A 27,748-nucleotide genomic window follows, 5' to 3' on the forward strand; every position below is an offset into this window, starting at 1 on the left:
TTATTGGTTACTTTTGTATTGCTGTGATAAAACACCATGACCAAGACAACTTCTAGAAGGAAGAGCTTATTGGGCTTTTGGTTCCAGAGGGATAAGAGTCCATCATTGGCAGGGATGGCATGGCAGGAGGCAGCTAGAGCAGAAAGCTGAGAGCTTACGTATTCAGTCACTCACAAGAAGCAGTGAAACTGGAAGTGGGGCAAGTCTGTGAACTCTCAAAGCCCACCCCAGAGATGTATGCCCTCTGAGCAAGGCCACACCTTCTAACCCTTCACAAACAGTGCCACCAACTGGGGACAAAGTGTTCAAATACTTGGAGCTTATGGGAGGCATTCTCATTCAAACCACCATATGTGTGTGTGTGTGTGTGTGTGTGTGTGTGCGCGCGCACACACAAATGGAGGCCAGAGGTCAACATTGGGTATCTGACACAATCATGCTACCTTATTCTTGAGACAAGGTCTCTCACTGAACCTGGAGCTCATTCAGCTAGACTGGCTGGCCAGCAAGCCTGAGCAAGCCTATCTTCACTTTTCCAGCACTGGGATTACAGATGGATGCCACCTGCCCAGCTTTTACAAAGGTGCTGGGGCTCTGAATTCAGGTCCTAAGGCTGTGCCTCAAATACTTTACTGAGTCATCTCCCCAGCCCCAAGAGTTTTCTTTTTAATTTGTCAGTAACATGAATCTGTTGAAACCTTGCTCTAGGGCTGGGACCATGCTGTCTTGAGGTTGGCACATGCCAGGGAAGTCACGTCTCAGTGGGGAAAGAGGACACACCAGAAATGATTTGTTACTGGGGTTCAAAGAAAGTCACCCAATTTGATTGCTCTGCTACTTTGGGTTTGTCTTTTTGGTATATTGCCAGGTCTCCAGGATGAACTATCAGATACATGCATATGTGAGAGTTCAGCACCACAGTGTATTGTTAAATAGAAGTTAAAGTCATGTCCAAGGTAAATGATATGTAATATTTCTGTCCTCTTAGGGCTCTGGAGCTTCATCCATTTTCAGTGAAACCTCTTCTTCGACGAGCAATGGCCTATGAAACCTTAGAGCAATATGGCAAAGCTTATGTGGATTTTAAAACAGTGTTGCAAATAAATTACGGAATCCAGCTAGCAAGTGACAGTATTAACAGGTAATATCATCTAAGGCAGCTAGCTGGAGTCTACTTGAATTATAACAGGATCAAGTTATTCCCTTCCTCTCCTTCAAGAATGATGTCAGTCATTTTACATGAATGGTTGCTGCCTTTGACTCCATTAAAAGAAACGCCTCTGTCTTTCTTAGTTTCTAATTATCTCTTCATATATTCTGAATGGTCGCTGTTAGCACCTTTATATTTTTTTCTTTGTCCATTTATTTCTGTACAGTCAGTTTGTCTTGATAAGATTGCATATAGCTCCCTGTGCTGCTTAAGTATCTGTGATATCAGGAGGGTGTTTGCAGGACTATCGTAAGCCAGTACTGACTCTAGGACAGCGTCTAAACATGTGAGAACTGCCATGTGTGTCTTCTCCCAGGGCTTGCATGTGCCATTACCACCAGGGGAAGCACACATGTTTCTGCCATGGAGGACAAATGTCTTCATGAATCCTCTAGGTACTTGTTTTATGTGCACTTATATAGACACTCAGCTAGGAGGAGGACTATTTTATAATTATGAAGTAGCAAAGAGTTTGGGTCTCATTAAAATCATAACCAACTTATTCCCTGAGGAAGAAATAGGAAGACAAGAATTTTCAGACTTTGGGGCTGGAGGTGTAGCTCAGTACACATGGGCAAGGCCCTGGTTGGGGTCCTAGTAACCAAGACCTTATAAATCTTCAGGTAAAATTTGAAAGTTCTGAGTTATATATCATTTCTAGTTATGTATAGTATTTTCTGATTTCATTTTCCCAAATGAGAGAGTTTCACAAGTGTTTGTGGACATGCTGTCTGCCTTTCAGCAAGCTGGAATATAGTTAGGGGAAAACCATGTTAGACAGAGTACCCCAGGCAGGACAATGAGATGGAGGGATTGCAGAGGGGTGAGGCCAGGCACGGCTGCTGCAGGGAGAGCACTGGAGGTGTCTTTGAGGGTGCTAACAGGACACCAAAAGGCTTTGAGCACTACTGTAGACAGAATGCCATGGTTCACTTCATATTCATCCATTTTTAAATCGTGCCCTGCTTCCCCTTGGGGGTCCCAGCACACTTTGGAGAACACTGTTGCAAAGGTGCATGTAGAGCCGACAGCCATTCCCTGGAGCTTCTCCCTTTCCCCAGTTCCTGGCAGCCATCAGCCTGCTTTCTACATTCTGTGGATTTATCCACTCTGGACTTAAGTGCTTTTGTTATGTTTGCCTTTTTTTTGCTCAGCATGTTTTCAAGGCTTGTCCCTGGTGCAGCCGGTGTTAGAACCATGTTTTTCTTTAGCCTCAATTTTTAGTTTTCTTTTTTTTTTCCCATTTTCTTTCTATAGATGGAGTCCTGTTCTGTGTATGCAATATCACATCTTGTTTTTCCACCCATCAGTTGATGGACATTTTGGTTGTTTCTACCTTTTCTCTATTGTAAAAAGCGTGGCTATGAACGTTCATGGATGTTTTTGTTTGCTTACCTGTCTTTAGTTTCTTTTGGTAGAGGCACAGGAGTGGTAATGGGTCCTGTGGTAGTTTAGTTTTTTGAGGTTTGTATTATACTTTGGACTTGAACCCAAGAAGGTTATTTCATGACAGTTGACTTTCAAGAGTTGCTTTCTAATTGAATGGTTCATGTTTTGTCATTTATAAGAAAGACAAGGAGGCTTTTGGGTTTTGCCATGTGTTTTTTTTAATATAAGATATCTATTAAAATTTCACTGTTTGTATGATTCCCATATCTAGGCTTGCTTTTCCATTTATTACAATTCATTATGGAAAACTAGGCACCATCAACTATTATTTTAATTTAAACATTGGTGCTTATTCTGTTTCTGTTTTCCATTAACCATATTCCTCTCTTCCTCTCCAGGAACCCTAATGTGTTAAGTTTCCCTGCACATACTCATTTACTCCCTGGCAGCACAGCATCTCTTTTCAGCTGCTTCTTCCTTGCTCTCTACTGGTAATACAAGTCTTGCTTAAAATATCCTTATTTCAAAATCTTTTTCTTCTACAGTTATGAATGGTTATACATTAATTTTCACTAATTCATTAATTTCACTAAATCATTAATTTTCACTATTTTAATTACACTAAAATAATGAGATTTAGTTATTATAACTGTAGATTATGATAAAATTTTCTGTTTAAGAAACTGGGAAAAACATGCATATTGTAATTATCTGTACACAAATACAAAACTTCTTACACAGAAAAGTATATGAGATTATCATCTTAACTAACTTGAATGCATTTTACTATTTATCCAGTTAACCTTCCCAGTCTTGGGAAGTGCCTTTTTTAAAGCAGATATTTGTCCCAAAGACATAATTCAGTTTTGCTCTTTAAATCTAATTTTGATGTTTTATATGTTTAAACTAATAGGAAAGTGATAACAAAGGAAGTTAATCCAAATTTTACTATGGTCATTAAGGTAAGGGCCTTAGTAATAAACTGGAATTTAATGGAATTTCCCATTTTCATCTTTATTCAATTAAAAGGAAATAAGTGGATAATTTTAGAAGTGAGAAAATCCATGGTAAGACTGTCTTAACCACATGTAAATACTCTAACAGGAAGCAATATTCCAGAGGGAGGCCAGCCCTCATCACTCTCAGCATGTCTTCATGCCTTCACCCACTGCAGAGAGTTTGTGCAAAGAAACTTTGAAGGACTCTTGCTTACTCTCAAGAGTAACTCACTGTCAGTTCAGTAGTTGGCTAAGTATTTTGAAGGATGTATATATTGAACATTTTAAACAAATTAACAAGTCTTCATTTTTCCTTTTGATTAGAAATGGTTTCTTTGGGCCTGGTGGCCCATGTCTGTAATCCCAGCTGTTTGAGAGGCTGTCAGGAGGATCACAGATTCAAAGCTAGTCTGGGCACACAGTAAAACCCTGTCTAAAAGAAAATATTCTAATTACATCATTAAATGGCAACTTAAAAAATTTCTTTTAGAAATATTTTAGTTTTGTTGACAGAAACCAGCTCAAGATTGTATGTTTTTCTACAAGGAAGCACACTTAGGTACCAATTGGTCACTCTTACTCTTGATCTAACCTTCAGTAAAGATAAGCAAATTCCTTGATCAATACAGAAAATTCATTTTCTTTTTAGAATAACAAGAATCTTAATGGAACTGGATGGACCAAAATGGCGGGAGAAGTTGCCACCCATCCCTGCTGTGCCTATGTCCAAGCCGTCACGAGTTTGGCATCCTGCCGCAGACACACAAGACCAAGAGGGACAGCTCAACAGCCACCTGCCCAATATTACAGGTATGGGGACCTGCATGTGTTTCCTTTGAAGGGCATCCTGAGCATGTGTGTGTTCCCAGTGTAAAGCAGACACCAGAGTCTGAACTCTGCTGTCAGACCTGGGTTCAAGTCCCTGTTCTCCCTGTTAACTCTCTGGTCTTATGAAGCTAACTCCACACCTCAACATTCTAGTCTAGAGAAAAGAGGGAAAGGGGACTATCTATCTCATGAGGCAGATCCCAGAATAAATGGAGGTATATGTATGTGCAAGACTTGGTACTTGTGCTGCCTATGGAGGCCCACGGTGATCTCTTAATGTGAAGCTGGCATCACTGAAAGGAAGGAAAAGAACTAAGCTCTCTATTACAAATGTGAGAGTGAAATGAGTAAGATTGATGTGTTGAAAATAACATCTCAGGACCAGCAAGATTGCTCTATGGGTAAGAGCACTTGCCATGTAAATCTGGAGACTTAATTCTTGGAACCCACAGTGGAAGGAGAGAACAGACTTCTGAAAACTGATCTCCATGAGGGCCGTGGCACATGCCTATCCACACTCGCATGCACACATCATTCTCTCTTCTCTCCCTCTCTCATACACATAATAAGATAAAGTCTCAAACAATAATAATAAAACACAAATATATAGCAGGAAGTTTTGGAAGCTGAATAGATATCACATCATGCTTTAAGAGTTTGACATTATTCATAAAAGTTATTGAGCCAAATATTAAAGATAATTCAGTTTTTGTTTATTGGAATCAGGATTTCACATAGCCCAGACTAGCCTCTAACTTGCTGTGGAACCAAAATAACTTGGAACACTGATCCCCTGCCTCTACCTCCCAGGTGCTGGGATATAGGCATGTACCACCATGTCCAGCTCACTGATGATATTTGTATCCCTGTTTCATAGCTGATTCTGCCATAATTACAGCTTAATGAAAGGTCTCAAGTACCATTGTCCAAGTGTGGAACAAGGCAGCGTGCACTGTGGCTACAGGAAGCACTGCAGGGCTTGTGCGTTGATGCCAGCAGCCATAGTTGAGACTGACTCTTGCTGTCTCCTCACCTATGTCCTGGTGTCCTTTTATAGCCTCATTCTCTCACAGTTCTGGCATCTGTGAGTGTCTCCAGAATTCTAGTAGAGCAAAGATGACACTGCAATATGGATAACAAGGCAAAATTACTTGTTATTTTTTTCTCTAATTTGAAAATAAAAGTGTAATAATAATTTTACATATTGTAAATTCACCTCTTTAATTCATATAATGTTTTGTTGGGTTTAGCCTAGCTCCGTATGGTGTGTTGATCAAGTTAATTTGCAATCTTGGATTTATTGATAGTTCTAAAAATTTCGTAGAGATACTTACAGGAATATTTTCTCTCCTATTTTTCCTTTTGGTCCGTAGATGAAAACATGTTTAAAGTCCTTAAGGAAGAAGGAAATCAATTTGTAAAGGACAAAAACTATAAAGATGCTGTTAGTAAATACAGTGAATGCTTAAAAATTAACAAGGAGTGTGCCATATTTACAAACAGGCAAGTTCTTTGCAATATTATCTATGTCTTCTGTTAATAGCTTTGAAGGTTTTAAAACAATTTTTTGATAAGTTAATGTGATAAAATTAATTGCCAGTTATTTGTAATGATTCTAGGAATCAATATGCAAGTCATCCTGAGTTTTTTTTTTAAATATTTAATGTGTATGAGTGTATAGCCTGCATGTGTGTAAGTGCACCCATGTCATGCAATGCCCACAGAGGTCAGAAGAGGGTGCTGGATCCCCTGGAACTGGAGCTATGGGCAGTTGTTAGCTGCCATGTGGGTGCTGGGAATCAAACCCATGTCCTCTGCAAGAGCAGCCAGTGCTCTTAACCACTGAGCCATCTCTCCAGCTCCCTGAATATTTCTTAAAGGTAGGCTGTAGGAGTTGTGAGGGGGTAGATAAGGGTCTGCTGATTGTGTTACTAGGCTCCCATGAGCCACCTTTGCTGATTGGACTGATGCTGTTCTGGCTCTGCACCTCCTGTCTTCCTGGCCAGACTGCAGCAGGCTGGGCCTAGGCTCTGTCCTGGTAGGAGTGGGGGCCAGTGGCCTTCAAAATACTGTATTATGGAGCAGTATCCATTTTCTGAAGTGCTGAAGGGCCCTTCATGCTCTTCCTAGTTCACCAAGAGCATCCTCTCCCCATGAAGGGTGGTACCCAGGCTCTTGTCCTCCTCTTCCCCTCTCTCCCCTCTTCCTATTCCTCTCAGCCCAGTGCCTTGGTAAGACTGATCTCCCTTCATACCTCTGACTTTAACTTAATGGACATGTCTTCAGGAAGTCTTCCTGATTGCTCTGCCTCTAGCCATTGCCCCACAAGATCTGGTGTGGGTCTCAGCTGTGCTCCTTTATAGATTTCATTGGGTTTGCTCATTTTAATTCCTTGTTTCCACTAGACTGTATCCTCCTTGAGGACCAGGCTGTATTTTGTCTGTGGTAGCCTCCCCAGTGCTATAATTTCATCCCTGTAGGAAGCCTGTGGCTGACCTCAAGTGTTCAATTCCAGCTGTGACATAAGACAGACTTAACCAGCTGTTTCTGACTCTTCCACACTGTCTAAATGTACTAAACTTTACCTTTCCTAATACCTTTCTTTGCATTGTGCCAGGGCTCTCTGTTACTTGAAGCTGGGCCAGTTTGAAGAGGCAAAGCAGGACTGTGACCAGGCACTTCAGATAGATGGAGGCAATGTGAAGGCATGCTACAGACGCGCACTTGCTCAGAAAGGACTAAAGGTGAGGACATCTACGTCTTCATATGTAAAGTTTGTCTCTGGACAGATCGAGTGGTTTCGTGAACATAAATCTCAGGATTATGGACTAGGAGTGAGGTTAGATAGTACTATACTAATCTGTGGGTTTCCAGTATACAGTTTTTACCTTTAACAATGATATGGTTCAGATAATTTCTAAGTTTCCTTCCAGCTCTACTTCAGTCTAAAGTGAGCATTTTGGCTACATTTTTTTTGCAGTTCTGCTTTTTAAAGAATATGTTCAGTTTAAGGGATAAAAAGGTTTGTTGCTGCTGAATTATTGATTGTATAAGTGAATGAAACTTTCAAAGAATAAAAAATGTTATTTTTTAAAGCCACTAGTGATGCCATTGGTTCCCTAGCAAAGACTGAGGTTGGAGGTGGGATGGAGAAAGCATCCAAATAGAAGATTGGTCCCCTGGGGAAGCTGGGAGCCACCAAGCAGAGATTTGGAAGTGTTCAGTGACTTGGCCCTAAGCTAGTTTAGCTGATGGTCGCAGCAGGACTGTAGGCTGGCATTCTTCTCTAAAAAAGCCATACCATTATTTTGAAGAAAGAAAGTATTGCATAATTATAGACAGTTCCTTATGTGTTTTAAATACTGGGTGTCATGACCCAGGCTGGTCTCAAACTCTGGCTTTGAGCTAGTAGTCTTCCTGTCTCTGCCTCCAAAGTGCTGTTCTGTATGAAAATCTAGATCAATGAGTGTTTATGTGGGTAGGAAGTAACATTGCCAGGAAACCCAGAAGCCACTGCAAAATACATTTTATAAAATGTATTTAGGGGAGGGACACTTTTAAAAATGGGGTTCACTCTGGCTCAGACTCACTGTGCAACCCAAACTGGCCTCCAACTTTTACTCCTTCTGCTTCAGCCTCCCGGGTACTAGGCTAAGTAGCACATGGAAACTCATGCCTAACTCTTAAATGCCTTATTTGTCTGTCTCTGTCACTTTTTTTTTTCCTTTTCTCTCTCCTTTTTAAGATAAGATCTTGCTATGTAGCTTGGACAAGCCTCAATTAATCCTCCTGTCTCTCTTGAGTTCTGGGATTATAGGCATGGACAACCTATATGAAATGTGTAGCTGAAATGTATATATTTTTTAAAGTAGCTTATTAAAGTCCATTTCATACATTTTAAGTGTTCAGGTCATTTTTTTTTTTTTTGGAGACAGGGTCTCGTTATGCAGCCCTGGCTGTCCTGGAACTCTCTATGTAGACTAAACTGGCCTTGAACTCACATCTGCCTCTGCCTCCCCAGTGCTGGGATTAAAGGTGTGCACCAGCACACCTGGCCAGATCATTGTCTTTTAATAATTGTTTTCTCTTTGAGCCACCATCCCAATCAATATGAACATTTCCATTTCTCTAGAAAGTTTCCTGTGTCCTTGGCCATCTCTCTCCACCCTTTCAACAGTCAGTAATCTAATTTCTGCTACTGTTCTGCTTCTTCAGGGCATGACTTTAGCATACTCTGGTCTTCCGGTCCCCATAACATGAGAGTCGTACCGAGAGTAGAAGACTGGTTCCTTTTTACACTGAGCTGTATGAACCACAGTTTGCCACTTAGATTGTTTCTCTAACTTGGGGCTGTTGTGTATAAAGCTGTACATACTGTACATTTTTAACATATTTTATAGACTTATTATTGAACTTTATGGCTGGAGATAATGTGCATTCGGAAACAGGGTTGGGGAGAGATGGTCATACCATGAGGGAACTGGTAAGACATGCCAAGGAGGTTAGACTTGATCCTAGAAGTGATGGGAGGCACTAAAGAGGTTGTGGGTGGATGGATCATATCTGGAGAGAACAGGGAGGCAGATCAGAGAGAAGGGAGGGGCCACCAGGGTGAGCTGGGTGAAGGTAATGGCAGACAAGAGAGGTAGCAGTTAGCCAGAGCTGCAGTAGCAAAGTGCCACAGATATGGTGGCCTAAGCAACAGAAATTCCTATTCTCACAATTCTAGTGGTTACAATGTGAGACCAGGGTGGGCGGGCTTCTCCTTGTGATATAGCTGACCATCTCTGTGTCTTCAGTCTTGCTTCTGTGTGTGTTCAAATTTCTACTGGATATAAAGACAGCAGTTACACTGGAACCCACCCAAGGATACAGAACCCACCTGAGGAACCTGATTACCTCTTTCAGAACCCTCTCTCCAAACACGAATATAGTCCAAGATGCTGTAAATTAAAGCATCAACATATGAATTAGGCTGGGGGGGGCAGATTCTGATCATAACAAAGGCGAAGAGTTAATTCAAGCTTATTGGAAGGTAAAATTGACAGGACACTGTAAAACATCCTGGAAAGGAAGGAGAGTGCCTCCTAGGCCTCTGGGGTGGCTAAGTGGTGCTGTTATAATGAAGGTTGGACAGGTTGGCGTGAGGTAGTTTTGGTCTACTGAATGTGAGCTGGTACTTTTAGCTCCGTGTTGTCACTGAAGGGGACTATCTAGGTTTTGCTGGGAGGAAGTAGAACAGTCCTGTTGCATAGTGTTAGAACAGCTGTCTATACAAATTAGATTATCAGGCCTTTCTGGGTCCAGATCCTTACAGGCTGCATAGAGCCAGGCCTGCACTTCCGACCAGGACAGATGGTGCATTGGAGGGAGCCCTTTGGCTGCATATACTTACAGTCTGTGTCCATGTAACCCCCACCTGTTTACTAACAGCATACTAATTTGTAAACCCCACACAAAGATTTCCTAGATGGGGGCTGGAGAGATGGCCCATCAGTTAAAAACCCTGACTGTTCTTGCAGAAGACCTGGGTTTGAATCCTAGCACCCACATGGCAGCTAACAACTGTCCGTAACTCTAGTTCCAGGGGATCTGATGGTCTCTTCTGTCCTCCTCGGGTACTACATGATATGAGTGCACTTACCTACATGCAGGCAATACATGCAAACACATTAGAAAAAAAATAATAGATAAAATATTTTTTTTAATTAAAAAAAAATTCCTAGATGATATGTGGCACCATGAGTTCAACAGACTCCTTCAGACCTGACTCAAGAGCACTGAGCTAATGGGTTTGGGTCAATGACTCATGCACTGTGATGACCACAGTCTTAGAACAGGTCTGCCTTGAGCACAGTGCTGGCTGCCTCTCTAGCTGACCAAAGGTCGGAAGTGGTGTCCAATAAGGACTGGAACTTTATACTGCCTTAGAGTGATCCTAGAAATTTCTATTTTGATGCAGAAAGATAAATCTCAAATTTGAGTAATCCCCTCTCTTTAGATTCTGATACTAGCAGTTTGTTTTTCTCTGGCTTGACTTCTTTTTTTTAATATTTTATTTATTATTTTTATCTTATGTGTATGAGTGTTATGCCTGCATGTAGGTAAGTGTACCTGTGTCGTGCAATGCCCACGGAGGACAGAAGAGGCTGTCGGAGCCCCTGGAACTGGAGTTATGGACAGTTGTTAGCTGCCATGTGGGTGCTGAGATTCGAACCTGGGTCTTCTGCAAGAACAGTCAGTGTTCTTAACTACTGAGCCATCTCTCCAGCCCCCATGGCTTAACTTCTTATAGCTTGATTTATCTGTCCAGTAGGTTGAAGTCCATGCCAGGCGACCTTAATTTCAAGATCTTCAAAGGCTACAACTGCTTATAAGACACTTCAGAACTTGGATGTGGGCCCATGTGGTCAGAGGGGCTGCAATGAGGAAATGGCAGGGCCACCTTAGGTGCAGCTGCCTTATCTGTGGTTCCCAGCTGAACACTCCTCAGATATTTTTTTTCTAAGCTGGTTTTAGTTGTATATGTATGGCAGTTTTGGAAAAAATATATAGTTATTCACAAGAAAAGTTATCAAAATGCTTTGCTTTTATTTACAATGTATTTTTTCCTTTTTTTCTTTACAATTTATTTCTCTTATTGAGTGCTTGCTATATGCTAGTTGCTGTTCATATAGACATAAGACATGGTTACTACTTAAGGAGTTCATAGCCAATTGTGATGCCCAAACTGTCAAAATGAGTGATCCTTCATAAGCATTGTTTCAATTAAGCATGTCTATTAATAGTGAACATATGTGATTATATTGTGTCTTTGTGTGTGTGTGTGTTGTCCCTTGCCACAGGACAACTTCATGGAGTTGGTGCTCTCCTTCCACCTTTCTGTGGCTCCTAGGGGTTGAATTTAGGTCATCAGGCTTGTATGGTATGCACTTTTACTTGCTGAGCCACCACTCAGGCCTTATGCCTTCTTTTTAAGAAAAATATTTTAATTTTTTGTGTATGTGTTATGCATGCACAAGCCATGGGTGCAAGTGAGGGTCAGAGGACAACCCATGAGAGTTCTCTCCACTGAGTGGGTCCTGGGGATCAGATTCAGGTAGTCAGGCTTGGCAGCAAGCACCTTAACCTACTGGATCATCTCACTGGCCCAGCGTGTCTTTTTAAAAAGGCCCTGTGAAGCCAGGCATGGTGCTCCATGTCTTTAATTTCAGCATTCAGATGAACTAAAGGCCAGCCTGGTTTACACAGAGTTCCAGGCCAGCTGGGGCTACATAGTGAGACCCTCTCGAAAAAAACAAAAAGCCTTGTGAGGTTGTTAATAATTTTTTAAAGTGTGTGTATGTGTGTGCATGAGTGTGAGTGCACACATGCCAAGACACACATGAGACCAGCGGACAACTCGGTTCAGTCTTCAGCTTCCACCATACTTGAAACAAGGAAGCTTCCAGAGATCGTCCTGTTTCCCCTTCCCATGTCCCTGTAGGAATACTGGGATTACAGATGCGTACAACCGGATCTTGCTTTCCTTGGGTTCTAGGGATCTGAGCCCAAGTCCTCATGCTTGTATGGCAAGCGCTTCACCCACTGAACCATCTCCCCAACCTGGTTGTTAGCAGCTTTTAATGGCTTCCTTTTTGCCAGAGCCAGGACTTGTGACGTAGGCTGTGCTTGGCCACCTTCTCTATGTGGCTGCTCTCTCTTACGGTCTCCACTTCTCTGATAGATATGGCAAAGGGAAGCTCCTCTTCTTCCACATCCATCTCAAGCCTTGCTTTCCGTTATTGCATCACAACAGCTAAGAATTCTTCTTTTTTATTGTTTCCCTTGATAGGATCTAAGCTGCTGTAAGTGAGGCCCAAGTCTGCCCTTTCTGTCACTGTACTTCTATCTTCACACACACGGACTGCTGCTAAAGTGGAACAACCTGTGTCCCTGCCTCATCTGCTGCCCTCTCCTGCTGTCTGCCATTCCTCACCCTTGCCTGTGTTTGCTCTTGTCAAATGTGATTCCTGTTTTCTTATCACCCCTCCAACCAGACAGACTGCTCTTCACACAGACTTTCTTGATCGTATCCAATTCTGTGTGTGAGACTTCCAGTTCCCAGGCTGCAGCTCACAGACCTGTTCTCAGACCTTGATCTTAATCTCCAGTAGATTATCATTCATGTCTGGGCATTGCTGCTGGGATCATCTCAAGGCTTATTTGTTTATATCTTTCCTCACTTTTAAATGGAAACAATAAGAGTATTTATGGGGCTATTGTGAGAGGAAATGTATAGCTTAAGGATAGTATTTCTAAGATTCTTAGAATGATAGACTTCGGTAGCTAATTGCTACTCCCACACCTTGCCCTCCAGTCTCACCCCCTTACCTTTCACCTACGGACCCCATCTACGACACCCAGGGTACAATAGTGTCAGTTTTTTCCTAACAGGTTCTGTCTGTGCTGTTTAACACAGTGGTATGTGGGGCGTGTTGCTGATAGTGCATAATGTGTCAGAGTTTGCAAACAACTTACTTTTTAAATAACTGACACACCAGCTTTAAGGGTCTCTCTCTCAACGTGTCACTCTTGCTCCAGTGTGTTGCTGAGGGAAGAGAAAGAAAGGATGTGGCATTACAGCTCGACTCTTGGGAATGTCACATAACCACTAGTTCAGGTATCTGTGGTTCAGCCTCTGGTACATGTTATCATGAAGTGCCTTGAAGAGGTGGTGAATCTGCCTCCTTACAACTGGTCTTAATCAAATATAGATCTAATATGTAGTTCTAGAACAGTTCTGTCACAGCAGGTTTTGTGGTATCTTGTCTCTGCTACTGGAGTCCCTCCTCTAGCTCTGTGACGCATTGTCTGGCCCTAAGGTGAGATTAAAAGTTGATGCCTATTTTGAACAGTAAACAACTTTAAAGGCTATACCAAGGAATAAATGAATGAATTGCTTAAACCCATAAAGGGCCCCTTGGTATAGCCTTGTGAAAGCTAGTTTTTACTATGAAGTTCATCTTGCTTTGTTACCCAGGTTAGTTTTGAACTTCTGAGTTCAAGCAATCCCCCTGCCTCAGCCTCCCAAGTAGTTGGGACTATAGGTGTGCAACTTAGAATCCTTTCACTAATAGAGACTGTGATGGTTGATCTTGATCAGTTTGGTTAGATTTAGAATCACCATGGAAGCACATCTCTGGGCATGTTTGGAGGGACTGTCTAGATTAGGCTGAGGTGGGAAGACCCACCCTAAATTTGGGTGGTGACATTCCATGGGCTGTGGTTCTGGACTGAAAAAGGAGAAACCTGAGCACAGGCATTCATTGCTCCACTTCCTGAGTGTGGATGCAGTGAGACCCAGGTGCCTCCTGTCCCAGCTGGCATTCCTTCCTTGCCATGATGAACACTACCCTCCAACTGTGAGCCAAAATAACCATTCCTTTTTGAAAATTAGTTTTATTTTATGTGTATGAGTGTTTTGCCTGCGTCTAAATGGGCCATGTGGAGTGCCTGTGGAGGTCAGAAGAGGGCATTGAATACTCTGGAACTGGAGTTATGGATGGTTGTCAGCTGCCATGTGGGTGCTGGGAACCAAACCCAGGTCCTCTGCAAGAGCAGCCAGTGCTCTTAACCACTGAGCCATCTCTCCTGCCCTAACCCTTCCTTTCTTAAGTTGTTTTTGTCAGGAATTTTGTCCCAGCAACAGGAAAAGTAACGAATCCAGGAACTCCTCTGAGTTCCTTGTTTCCATCTGTCATTCAGCAGATGAGTGCCTAGTGTGCTAACAGAGAAGATTGCTAGTACAGGCGGAACCTGCTTTACCAACTCCAGATTCTCTGCCTTTTTCCCAGCAGTACAGGTTCCCTGTGTTGCGGCACATTCTGTTTTACTACATGCACTCACGCCCATGCCCACTATGTGAATGGCACTAAGGGAAACCTCCTGCACCACTCGCTGTCACCCAGGCTAAGACTTCTTTTATTTATGAAAATCATGTTCTGTCTTTACACTTCAGAATTACCAGGAATGCGTAACTGATCTCAATAAAGTCCTCCTTCTAAACCCAGATATTGCCGAGGCAAAGATGGAACTGGAAGAGGTCACTGGGTTCCTTAATAGTAAGGATAATACAGCATCACTCAACAAAGGAAGAGAGAGGAAGAAAATTGAAATCCAAGAGGTACTTGTATTTCATAATTTTTGAAAGTACTCTTCTGAGATTTTTATACAGGACCCTAAGGGTATAGTCCTGTGAGTTCTATAGGATTTTTTTTCTTCTTCTTATTGTCAGTGAGATTTTTGTTGCTTTGTTTTTGAAAAAGGGACTCCCTGTTATCCCAGCTGGGGTTATGTAAACCAGCCTGGCCTCAGTTGCACAGAGATCCACCTGGCTTTGCCTCCAAGTGGGATTAATGGCATGCACCACCACCACGCCTGCCTGTCAGTGAAGATTTTGAAGCAGCTGTAAAGGCAGGACTTGCCCTGTGCTACATAATTAGCCATTGTGCCTCTCAGCACATCCCATGGAAGACGATGGGCATGTCTAGCTGAAGGTCTTTTCTTTTCCACCTCTGCCTGGCCTGTGATTTATGCTTCTGCTCCCTCACTGGTGCCCTGGAAGCCCTAGGCCATTAGGGTAAACCCAGAGAACCCAGACAGGCCTCGTATTCAGGAGCGCGGCAAGCCACACCCTGTGGAGGTTTCTTCAGGCTGATTCATCTTTTTTGTTTTTTTAATTTCAGACAAGGTCTTGCTATATAACTCTGACTGGCCTTGAACTAAGATTCACATGCTTCTGCCTCCCAGTGCTGGAATTAAAGGTGTGCACCACCACACACGGTGCTGTATCTCTTTTTTAATACTCTGAAACAACCTGGGTTCCTCAAAGAGAGCCTGGACAGCTCTGCCAACCTTTTTGATTCTTGGAAACCCACATGCTTTACTTTGCCACTAATAAAGAATGCCAGGACACAAATCCCTCTAAATTCATGAATGCCGATATCCTGTTTAATGGTCTCAGATAATAGGCTAGTAGGTGAGAAACTATCATTTTTTCCCCATTTTCAGCAAGAAAAATTTGTTTTAAGAGAAATGAAAAAGTAGTTCACTTCTCTGTTCAATATAAGGAAATAAAAATAAAATTTGTCATAGAAAAAAGAAAATTGGTATAGGTCTTCAGTAGGTATAGTATTTTTTTAATGGAAAATTCTAAAAACTTGGGGGGGTAACTTTATTGAGACAGGGTCTCCTTGTAGTCCCAGCTAGCCAGGAACTCACTATGTAGACCAAGCTGGCCTTGAACTCACAGAGATCCGCCTGCCTGTGCCTCCCACTATAGTGTCCCACTATGCTGGCTAGGGAAATCCTAAAAACTTGTAATTTTAGTGTAAAATAATTTTTAAAAACTTCTAAGAATATTTTTATTTTATACCCTAATAGTTCTTTTACTAAAGAAATTATGGATTTTATAAATTCTTAAAAATTAGATTTCTCACTCAGACCTTGACTACTGAAATATCATGTCATATGGGATGTGTGTGGTTACTGGTATTCAGTGTCATGCCATGGTATAATTTTCCCTTGTGAAGGTGAATGAAGGTGATGAGGATGAGTCAGATGGAACTTCAGAGGTGTCTGCTGCCTGCCTGATGTCCCAGGAGGGGGATGAAAACAGCAGGTCTACAGAACACTCTGAAAAACTTCAGTTCTCCAACCCTAGTAATGCCTACGAGTTCGGTCAGATCATAAACACTATCAGTGCTAGGAAAGATGAAGAGGCCTGCGCACATCTCTTAACCATCACTGCACCCAAAGACCTGCCGGTGCTGTTAAGTAACAAACTTGAAGGGGATACATTCCTACTCCTCATTTGGTCTCTGAAAAATCACCTTATGGATAAGGACCCCTCCTTGGTGTATGAGCATCTGTTGTATCTGAGTAAAACAGAGAGATTTAAGGTAAGCAGCAAAGTTTTTTTAAAGAGACTTATTTTTTTGGTCTTCTTGAGATAGGGTCTCCCTGTAGTCCTACCTAGCCTATGTAGACCAGGCTGGCCTCAAACTCACAGAGATCTGCCTGCCTCTGCCTCCCGAGTGCTAGGACTAAAGGCGTGCGCCACCATGCCCAGCTAAGAGACTTATTTTTTTAGGGTTTCTATAACTTTAAAAATGTTACTTCACTCATAGGTTTTCCCTTTTTTCAGATGATGCTGACACTAATTAGCAAAGGCCAGAAGGAGCAAATTGAACAGCTGTTTGATGACCTTTCAGACACACAGGCCAATCATTTTACTTTAGAGGATGTACAGGCCCTAAAGAGGTGGTATGAGCTTTAACAAGGATGGCTGAGAGTCTTCCGTGCATGCATCAGTTCTGTCACACTAATGAGAAGGCACTGTACAGAGTTACATGGAAAAAAACAGGCCTGGAAGAGACCTTCGGTCTGCAAAACATTTACTTATTTTTATATACAGAATGTGTATATTCTACAATCTGCTTTTTATTAGTTGTAAATATTTTCTTATGTACCAGAGCCAGCATCTTTATATTTAATAAGTATACTTTGAGTTTGTTAAATTACATTTTAATTTATAGTGCACATTTTCTTTTAATAATCTACTTGTTTAAAATTTGAATTACAATGCATTTCTTTGAGCTGTTCAGTTCTCCTAAGTTTGAGCAATGAATTTCTTTAGTTTGTTTTTAAAAATGACCATCATTAACATGATTATATCACTTTATATCCTATTAAGGTATGCATAAAATCCATTTTATAGTAGTGGCTTATGGCCAGTTAAAATGAAATACAACACTGAAGTCTATGACACCATTAGTTTATATATTTTCTAATATGAAAACATTTGCCTAATAAGAAAATTGCCAAAATTTTCTATCATTTTTTTTACCAGTTTTAAAATGTGGCTTTCCCTTACATATTGTCTGTAAGCAATAAAACTATATGAAGCACTCAATCTGCATTTGTATTTAGGTTGTGACCCCATCCCATGTTTTCCCAGACATTTAAATGTCTCTGCCCCTTTTGTTTTCTGCTTTAATGGGGATATATTTATTTTTTTCCTTTACTGCAAAAAGGAAAGTGAAGACACTGAATGTGCCTTTGTTATCTGGGTCAAAGTAGAGATATTCAGGGCTTCAAAACTAGGTGTATTTATTTTAGGTGTATGTCTATGTGTGTGTGTGTGTGTGTGTGTGTGTGTGTGTGTGTGTGCCCACCCCTCAGCAGTGTATGTGTGTGTGTGTGCCTGAGTGTATGTATATGTACCATATGTGTGCAGGTGCCCATAGAGACCAGAAGAGGATGTTGGATCCACTGGAACTGGAGTTATAGACGGTCGTGAGCCACCTGATGTGGGTGCTGGGAACTGAACCAGGTCCTCTGGAAGAGCAACAAGTGCTCTTAACCACTGAGCCATCTCCAGGCCCTACATTCAGGTCTTAATCAAGTATATTGTCATTTCTTTCTGTACTCCAGTCAGTTCTTTTTTAGGGATATTTTCTTGTTCATTTAAAAGGTGAAAGATGAATGCCCTTTCCATTATTTTCATATTAATCATCTTTTATAATTACAGAATATTTTAAGACTCCTTGGTGAATGCTAGCTTTCAAATTGCCACTTTTTCTCTTCAACTGTTCTCTCCTTTGTTCATACATGAAAATCTACTATAAGACAAAAATATGTTTCTCCTTCTAATGTTTTTATGCAAGTAAATGATGGTCTGTGATACATAGATGCATGATGGTGTTTCAGACTGCATCATCACCTGGTGCCATATGTCATAGGTGTCTTCGTTTGTTCAAGTACATTCTGATGTTCACACAACAGTCACCTAGTGACACGTTTCTCAGAATATATCCTCATCAGGTGATAGATGACAAAGTGTTTTTTCCTGTATCATGATTGCAGCTATGTTGTTGGAAAAGGGTAAGAAAGTGATTTTGAGATACTGTGCACACTTTCATTCTTTTACTTATTACACACACTAGTTCATCTGCAGGAGAAATACTATAGCTGGAGAAGTGGCTGGCCCTGGAGCTCTGGTGCTATCTCCTGGGAATCTGTCCTGTTACAGCAGCCAACCGAACACCTCAGGTGACAGAGCGGCAGGAAGCACCTTTCATTCCTAACTCCCACACACAGCATTGTGCATATAGCACCTGGCACAGGCTACTGAGTGCTAATGGTTGAGTGAATGGATCTAAAGGGCATCGCCTTAAAAAGGGCTCTTGTTTTAGAGTCACAGAAATTCCTATTATTGAGAAGTTGGTGAAGGCATGAAATTCTCTAACAGTCATTCTTGGAGTGTTTGCATAGTCACATGGGAATCTTAAAGAGTTCAGAGGGTTGGCAAACTGCTAAAATTAGCTCTTGTCATTCCTTAGAAAGCTGGAATTTACAGCCCACTGGCTGAAGAGCTGTATGTGCAGTAACTACTGGCTTGTGTAAGCACTGAAAGGATCTAAACTATTTATAGCCTTTTGAATAAAGCAATGGGACTGATAATCTTAATGAGGTTATGCTTAAGAAGAAAAAAGCAGTAACAGCAAATATGATCTCTAGTAGAAAAATAAGTGTCAAATGACTGTTCAAGGGCCTCAGGGATAAAGGGACCATCTAATCCCAGTTTTTAAACAGATTCAAGTTGATGAGAAGGAAGAGCTAAGGATTAAATTGCTTTGTTGAGAGATGGCTCAGCGGTTAAGAACACTGGTTGTTCTTGGAGAAGACCCAGGTTCGAATCCCAGCACCCACATGGCAGCCAACAACTGTCTGTAACTCCAATTCCAGGGGATCCAACAGCCTCTTCTGACCTCCGCAGGCATTGCATGACATGGGTGCACTTACCTACATGCAGGCAATACACGCATCCACATAAAAAAATAATAAAATTTTTTTTAAAATTGCTTTGTTGCACTGTTCAGTATCATGCACTAGAAACAGCCCAGCACCAACCACCTCTGCATGCATGCATCACTGCAGCAGACAGAAGCCATTCAGGACATATAGGCAAAGTTACTTGAATTATCTGTTTTTCCTTAAGGTTTTAACAGTATCTGAAGTCACCTCTAAAAACAGTTGAAAACTGAGTCTTGCTGCCTGTCATTTTATTTTATTTTATTTTATTATTTTTGGTCTTTTTGAGACAGGGTTCTTCCTGTAGCCCCAGCTGGCCCAGAACTATGTAGACCAGGCTGGTCACAAACTCACAGAGACCTGCCTGCCTCTGCCTCTCAAGTGCTGGAATTAAAGGCATGTGCCACTATACCTAGCTGCCATTTGATCTCTTTTTTGTTGTTTTGTTCTTTGTTCTTTTAGAGACTCCTTGTAGCTCCAGCTAGCCTGGAACTTGCTCTGTAGACCAGGCTGGCCTCGAACTCACAGAGATTCACCTGCTCTGTCTTCCAAGTGTTGGGATTAAAAATGTGCACCACCATGCCAGGCCATTTGATCTCTTTTTAAAAACATACTTCCTTTTTATTTTATGTGTATGAATGTATTGCCTGTTAAGTGCACCTATGTTGTACAATGCCCAAGGAGGTCAGAGTGTGGTCGCTGGCTGTGGCTGCTCTCCTCCAGCTATGGCCGCTCTCCTGCTCTCTTAGTTCTCTGATCAGTCGTCCAGTCTGGACCCCAGGGCTGGTGAGGAGTCTGTGCCAGCGTCGCCGCATTCAGGCGCAGGAGACCAGGTTCAGTGACACAGATTTGCTTTATTGCAAGAAAGTATGGGCTTATATAAGGGTAATAGTCCAATTATAACACAGTATATGGGATCCCTTATTAGCATGGCAGACTAGTATCCTATTACAATCTAGCGGGCCAGATGCCCTATTAGCATGATAAGTTTCAGTTTCTAAACAGGAAGCAATGCATTCCAGCATGATAGGTATGTAAGGCAAAAGGGAAAATCAGTCACAAGATTTTCCACAAGAAGAAAGTGTCAGATCCCCTGGAACTGGAATTATGGATGGTTTTTAGCTGCCATGTGGGTGCTGGGAAATGAACCTGGGTCCTCTGTAAGAGCACTCAGTGCTCTTAACCTCTGAGCCAACTCTCAGACTCCCATTTGATCTCTTTTATGTCAGTTTTTTGTTTATGCAATAAGACCAGTTATTTCTAGCAGTAAGATCAGTGCTTTGGGGAGCCTATTCAGTAAGCAAAGTTTTAGTCCTAATTCACACTTGTGCTAGGGACAATGATTTTACTGGGATGGCTACAATAATTTTGAAAAAAAAAAAAGATTGGCAAGAATGTGGAGGAAATGGAAATCACACAGTGTTGCTGAGAATATAAAGTGGGGTGGCTGCTTTGGACTGTGACCTCAAAAACTTCCAACAGTTGCCATCAACCCAACAATTCACAAACCCAAGGAAACAAAATATATGTTCACACACTTAGAAAATTTAATAGGATGGTATGCGTCAAAAGTAGAAATAACCCACATGTCCAACAACCACTGGTGAACGCATTGACAAATGTTACAGCCACACACAATGATCATGAAAAAGGTGTTCATAGAGCTGCTTAACGGATGGACCTTGGAAGCATTAAGCACCTTAATTAGCTGTACAAGGCCAATTCAATGATTCTGTGTGTCTGAAATGCCCAGAATGGGCAAATCCACGGACTAAGGGCGAGGGGAACAGACTGATAAGTAGCCGGTTTCTTTGGGGTGATGAAAATGTTCTGGAGTTAGTGATGATGGCTATTCAGAGGTTTATAAACCTCTGAATAGACAAAAACTACTGAATTGAACACTTAACCAGGCAAGTTTCATGGTATGTGAACTGTAGTTTCAATTTTAAAAAAAGGAATTTGAGAAAACCAAAAACCAAACAAAAAGAAAACACAAAAGTAAAAAACACACACAAAAAAGAAAGCTGCACCTGTAGTAAACAATACAGAGGTAAACTCTGGGGTCCTTCAGTCAATCCTGAAAGGCCAGCCATTTGAGCTTATTGGGAATTTACCAGGACGAATAAAAGCTAAGAAGAGTGGAATGCTGGTTATCTCTACCCTATGACTAGAAGTAGGTAAGGATGTCCACTCTTACATTCCTGCTCACACTGAACAGAGGGGCCAATAACATTTATAACATTTATTGACAACAGGTCAATAACATTTTACAAAGGCATCTAGATTGTAAAGCTGTATTTTCAGACATAATTACACAGAAAACCATATAGAATCCATAAAAAGTTACTAGAATGTGACCAAGTTGTATGAGTGAAAAATCAAAATATGAAAATCAACTGTATTTCTGTATGAGTAACAAAAAGCTGAGGTGTTTTATAATCTGTGCAACAAAACTATGAGACATTGCTGAGGCAACTAAATAAGAGAACAAATATATTCACTGATTGGAAGACTCAACATCATTAACTATCCCCAAACTGCTACAGATTGATTCAATGGAATCTTCAATCAAAATCCCAGCCAGCTGTTTAGTATAAAAATCTAGAAATAGATTCCAGTATAAAGTATGTACTTGAGGCTGGAAAGATGGCTCATTGGTTAAGAGTGCTGGTTGCTCTTGCAGAGGACCCAAGTTTAGTACCCAGCATCTATGTCGGGTGACTCACAACTGTCTGTAACTCCAGCTCCATAGGATCTGATGCCCTCTTCTGACCATTTCAGACACCTGCACACAACTCCACATACACACATAATTAAAAATAAGATCTTTAAAGTGGGTACTTGAATCAGTGGAAAAGACTGACAGACAGCCTGTGAAGCTGAGGCAGGCGAGTCGTTTTAGAACAGCCTGAGACTCTTGCTTTAAAAACAAAAACAAAAACAACCAGAAAGTAAAATATAGGCCGGCAAGATGGGCTCAGTGGGTAAAGGAGCTTGTGGTACAGGGATAGGCACCAGAGTTTTACTCCCAGAACCTCCATAAATATGTAGAAAAGGAGAACCGACTCCACAAAGTTGCTTTCTGACCTATCCAAGCATGCTGTGCCATGTACACACCTCTGTTAATAATTTTTAAAAAATTAAAATGTATGAGTCGAGGGTAGGAGAACTCAACTACCTTTGTAGGTTTTCTGTAAATTCAAAAATATTCTGAAATGAAAATTATAAAATAGAGTACATAGCAAACAAGCTACCTGTTATTAATACTCACATGATAGATCTGGAGAAAAATGTAGCAAGAGTCAGTGTTAACAGCTATAATATATAATATACAAAGATCTCTTTTAAATATAGACAAGAATAAACAACCAAATAGAAAGTAAGGACACAGTAGCCAATTTAGGGAACAGCAAATCAAATGTTCCCTTCTCCACAAATACAAAACATAAAATGATTTCAATTTTACTAGTCAGGAAAATAGAATGAGGCAAAAATTCCTGCAAAGATGACAAAGTTTACATCCATTTAGTGCTCATGGGTCCATCATCCATAATTAAAACGTCCAGAAAATTATTTCTAGCAATGTTCTGTAGTGAGAAAAAAATAACAAAAAGCAGATACAAAGTAAATGCTCATCAATATGAAAATCTATGAATAATTCCTGCACACCTAGTCCAAAGGACTTTAGTGCAGCCATTAGAAAGAAAATTAGAAAGGGAGGGAAGGAGGAACAGTTGACTTGGACATATTTTCTTAAGACATTATTGAAAAAAATAAAGAAAACAACTAATGTAATACATTTGCATGAGAAAGGTATGGCATCATTTACATTTGGTGATTTGCATTGGTTATGGCTGAAAGTAATGTGGGAGCATGGACACAGAAGAGAAAGGTGAGCAAAGTAAAGAGGGGAGGAAAAAGAGGAAAGGGGATGGGGAAACACATTCTTTTGTGCTTTTTTTTTTTTTTTGGTGACAGGGTCTCACTATATAAACTGGCTGGCCTGGAACTCTCTATGTAGACCAGGCAGGCCTGGAACTCAAGAGATCCACCAGTCTCTGCTTCCTGGGATTAAAAGCATGTGCTGGGATTAAAGGTTTGTGCCACCACACCTGACCCTTTAGTGCATACTTGAACTATCAAGAGTAATAGCCTTAAAACATCAGTTCACATGCTATCTGTAAAATAACCATTTATTTATATATATGCGCCAAGGGGAAAGTATTACATGATCTTTAAATAAGCAACATTAAAAACCCTCCCCCCCCAAAAAACAAAGTTAAATCCTTAGCTGTACTAACCTCCCCAAATTATGTTCCAGTAGAGGTCGTTCTAGAATTTAATGTTAAAAAGTAAGTGCCTTTTGGGCCAGTGAGATGGCTCCGTAGCCTGTCACCAAGTCCAATAAGCTCCGGGGTCCACATAGTGGAGAGAACACTACCTCTACATTTGCGTCATATGGACACACAATGTTTTTTCAAGTGAGTGCCTTTTCAGTCACTATACTGTTTCAAGCAACTTGTTTTACTGCACAGTATTATGAAATGATCAGTGGGCCACCAACTCTAGGCTAAGTCATAAACTCTCATTCCTCTGCACAGTTACTCACTGTTTCAAGTATAAGGTGAATACTGTTAAGGAAAGAACAAAAGGAAGGACAAAGCCCTTGCCCTCAAGGTCCTAGCTCAAGATTTCTGTTTTCCTCATATCTTGAATTCAGAATTTGGATGTGCCCAGTACACATGGTGTGGCATAACAGCTAAATTTTACTTCCACAAAGGACAAAAGGTAGCAGAAACAGATGCACCGATGCTGTTTAGGAAAAGGGCTAATGGGGGGAAAAAAAAGCATGTATTTTGCCATTGTCACCAGTCCATTATTCTATAATTAGTCAGTTCTCACACAGGAAAGGGCTTGCCATTTCTTATGGCTCATACTGATAAACACAGGCTGCATGCCAATCCTGAAAATGTGGCTCCCCATGGTTCAACAAACAAACTAGCAATCAAGCAGGGAAATGAACAAATACAAGCCTTGCCAGCCTCAGCAGCAATTCCAGCTAAACATTTAAGGAAGATTTAATTCCAGCTTGATACATCTTTTTAAATTTATTTTTATTTCATATGTATGAGTGTTTTGCCTAGTGCACCTGTGCATGCAATGCCCAGAGCCAGAAGAGGGTATCAGATTCCCCCTGGAACTGGAGTTATGAATGGTTGTTAACCACCATGTGGGTGCTGGGAACTGAACCCAGGTCCCTCTGCAAGAGCAGCCAATGCTCTTAGCCACTGTGCCATCTCTCCAGTCCCCAAGTTTGACACATCTTAATACTGAAATTTATCCCAGGTTCCTGGACTAACATTTGAAAAATCAAATTTCAATTAGTACATTAGTAGACTCCCCTCCCTAAGAAGTTAACAAAATTCAAGAGCTTTTCCAAGCTAAGAGCAGAGTTGAGAATTTACTAAATTTGGTTTAAAAGTGCCTATAAAAGAATCTACAGAATCAGTTGTTGAAATATTGAAATGTTTCCCTTGGTATATAATCAAATGTCTCCACAGTCACCATTCAGTCCTATACCCTAGAAGTTAGTCAGTGCAAATGGGCCAGAAAAAGCAACAGTGTAATCAACTAAGAGGAACCTTGGTCCTGCTCTGCAACTCTAAGCAAAGTACTTAAGTTTCTGTTTCTAATCTGTAAAATGGGAATAAGAATGGTAGAATTGACTCTATAAGCCATATATATGAGTACATACATATATGTACTTTATATATATATATATATAAATATATGAGTACATATATATGAGGCCATATATATAAGTACATATATGTACTATATATATATAAATAGAGTACAGTAAATTGGGCAGGGGAACAATAGGGGACTAAGGCTGTGTGGAGCGGGACTCGCACCTGTAAGTGCCTACAGTTAAAGAAGGAAAGATTTCAAATCGGCAAAGACACTGGGAGAAGGACAAGCAAACTAAACCTACAGCGAGTGGAAGGGCAAGGTAGCCATCAATACAACAGAGCCCAGAACAGCACGGAGCCCCCTTTTAAAAGCTGGAAATTACAGGGGAGGGGCTCTAAATAACATCAAATTATATTGTATGAAAATCACAAAAATTCAATAGGAAATGTTAAAAACAAAATGACACAAAAATCAGCTAATTTTTTCTACTATTAGTAACAAACAGGAAATGACATTTTTAAAAGATAACACTACAACACTACAAGTACAGGACACAAAACTTAAAAAGATATCAAGTTTTTAGAGATAATTAAATATTACCTGGTGAAAAATTGTCAGAACTTGACAAGATTACTCTAAGCAGTTTATGAAAATGTGAAATGCCAAGAAAGTAAAAACATCCCAAGAAAACCAAGGTGGTCAACTAAGTGTGAGATCTCAAATTCCAAGATCGATGTCTAAGTGGCCACTGACTGACCTTGGAGATCAGTTCTGAAATGCCTGTCTCCCAGGTCATATCTACAGGTCCCTTCTAACTTTGTGCTTCTTTGTGTTGCTGTCCTATGGACAGTTGATGACTTCTGAGGGAGAGTTGTCAGTTTTCTTTAAAAGTGCAGCCCCTGGTAGGTGGACCAGGTTCCAGGAGATGACCCCACACCTAGGACTATGTGGGTAGTACAAATTGGAGTTGATGAGTTAAATTAAAAAGAAAAAAAAAGAAAGGATATGTAGTTGGGGATATCAAAATAGGGCCAGATCTGGGGGAGGACTTGGGGGTGAATATGATCAAAATACCATACATGAAATTCTCAAAGAATAAAAATATCTAATAAAAAGCCCTACAAGTTCACTAATCATGTTAATCAACAGTAATGAATATAATGTAAATCTATTTTGACGTTCAAAACCAACCACTGTGTAAGCATTAATTTTTGGCAATGTTATCTTCCACTTAAAAGGGAAATGTGTAAAAGGATCAGCATTAAAACGCAGTCTTAGAACTGATGACTGAATGGCAAAGTAAAATAATCCATGCAACAGAATTTCTTGTTTTTCTCATATCATGTGGGAATTAACAGATGACAGCTTTCAACATATTTTCTCCTTTAGTGATCCAAGTCTGTAATTCACTAGGTAATATACTGGGGAAAGTTTTAGATCTTTATAACTCAATATCTAGCACAAATAAGACTAACTCTGCAAACTTAATATAAATAGTAAAGCTGGAAATTTGAACACTGAAGAAAATTCAGCTAAACTGGTAGTTGACAGAATCAGCAGTAATAATTATCTTTGTACTTTCATGTGATTTTTGCTGTAGGACTCAAAGAAAACCAAGTCGGTAGGGTCTTAAAAACATTTCAATGAGTTAAGGCTTGTTTTGAGCTGAGTGCTGGAGGAATCTGACTTGGTCCTTAAACTGACTGTCCTAAATCAATTAATCTAAGTTTGAAGCATCCAGAGACAATGGAGTTTTTGAAGCCAGCTCTAAGGTCTAGATCTTTGTCAAGGTGAGATTGAAGATGATGGTTTACTGTCAACTTGACAGGATCTAGGGTCTCCTAGGAGATAAGTCTCTGGACAGGCTTGTCCAGATTATGAGGGATATGCTGACTAGGGTAACCGAGGTGGGAAGACCCACCCTAACTGTGGGTTGTAGCATGCCAGGGGCTGGGGTCCTGAACTGAATAAAAAGGAGAATGCCAATTAAGTGGCAGCACTCAGCACTGCCTGTTGAGTGTGCAGGCAATGTGACCAATGCCTCAAGCTCTCGCCACCATGACTTTCCCACCATGATGGACTCTATCTTGGAACTGTGAGCCAAACTGAATCTTTCCTTGTTTTTTTCAGGGTAGTTTGTTGCAGCAACAAGACAAGTAACTACTGAAGAGTGGTAAAACAGGAAGGATGAGGTCAATTGAATGCATCCTGTACAGCAGCACCACTTCTGCTGTTTTCCTTTAAAGATGTCTAGACTTCCAATTCATTACTATTTTGCCTTTTACAGAAATATCAATATATTCTCAGAAATTTAGGTTATAAGAATATAAAACACTTGATTACTGTTAGCTTGAATTCAAATAGTTTTGGGTTCATTTCCTAAATGGGAATTTACAATGCCAGTCTATTTCACACTTAATGATATTCCTATTTACTCAGGGTGAATTCAACACATCATTTTGGGGGAGGGAGGTAAGGGAAGGGCAGTGCTGAAGACTGAATCCATGGCCTCAAGCATGCTAGACCAGTGTTCTACAACGGAGCCACACCCTCAGCCTCAAATTCACATACATAAAATAAAGTGAAATTATGTTGAGGAATAAAGCATCTTTCTTCTGGGATAAAGGCCGGAATTAGATATGAAGAACAAAGGCGATTTCTACTGTTGTTGGCTGAAAAGTTCAACAGGTTGCTTTCTTTTGGGCTGTGATCAGAAAGCAATGCAGCAAATGAATATTCCTGTCATAAAAACTTCTGTGCACACACCAAATAT

General features: G+C 40.8%; 1 protein-coding gene across 1 annotated transcript in view; it reads left to right on the forward strand.

Annotated features, from left to right (window-relative positions):
• Spag1 (sperm associated antigen 1) overlaps positions 1-17,380 on the forward strand; it is a 73,970-nt gene extending 56,590 nt beyond the window's left edge. The window contains exons 13-19 of the mRNA XM_008831555.3: positions 989-1,141; positions 4,247-4,407; positions 5,799-5,928; positions 7,043-7,169; positions 14,426-14,590; positions 15,999-16,367; positions 16,613-17,380. Coding sequence (XP_008829777.1) covers positions 989-1,141; positions 4,247-4,407; positions 5,799-5,928; positions 7,043-7,169; positions 14,426-14,590; positions 15,999-16,367; positions 16,613-16,744 — 1,237 coding nt within the window. The 3' untranslated portion in view covers positions 16,745-17,380. The remainder of the gene's footprint in view (positions 1-988; positions 1,142-4,246; positions 4,408-5,798; positions 5,929-7,042; positions 7,170-14,425; positions 14,591-15,998; positions 16,368-16,612) is intronic.
• Positions 17,381-27,748: the final 10,368 nt, after the last annotated feature.

This window comes from Nannospalax galili, unplaced genomic scaffold (genome assembly GCF_000622305.1).
Source record: "Nannospalax galili isolate Female #2095 unplaced genomic scaffold, S.galili_v1.0 scaffold334, whole genome shotgun sequence".
Lineage (NCBI taxonomy): Eukaryota > Metazoa > Chordata > Mammalia > Rodentia > Spalacidae > Nannospalax > Nannospalax galili.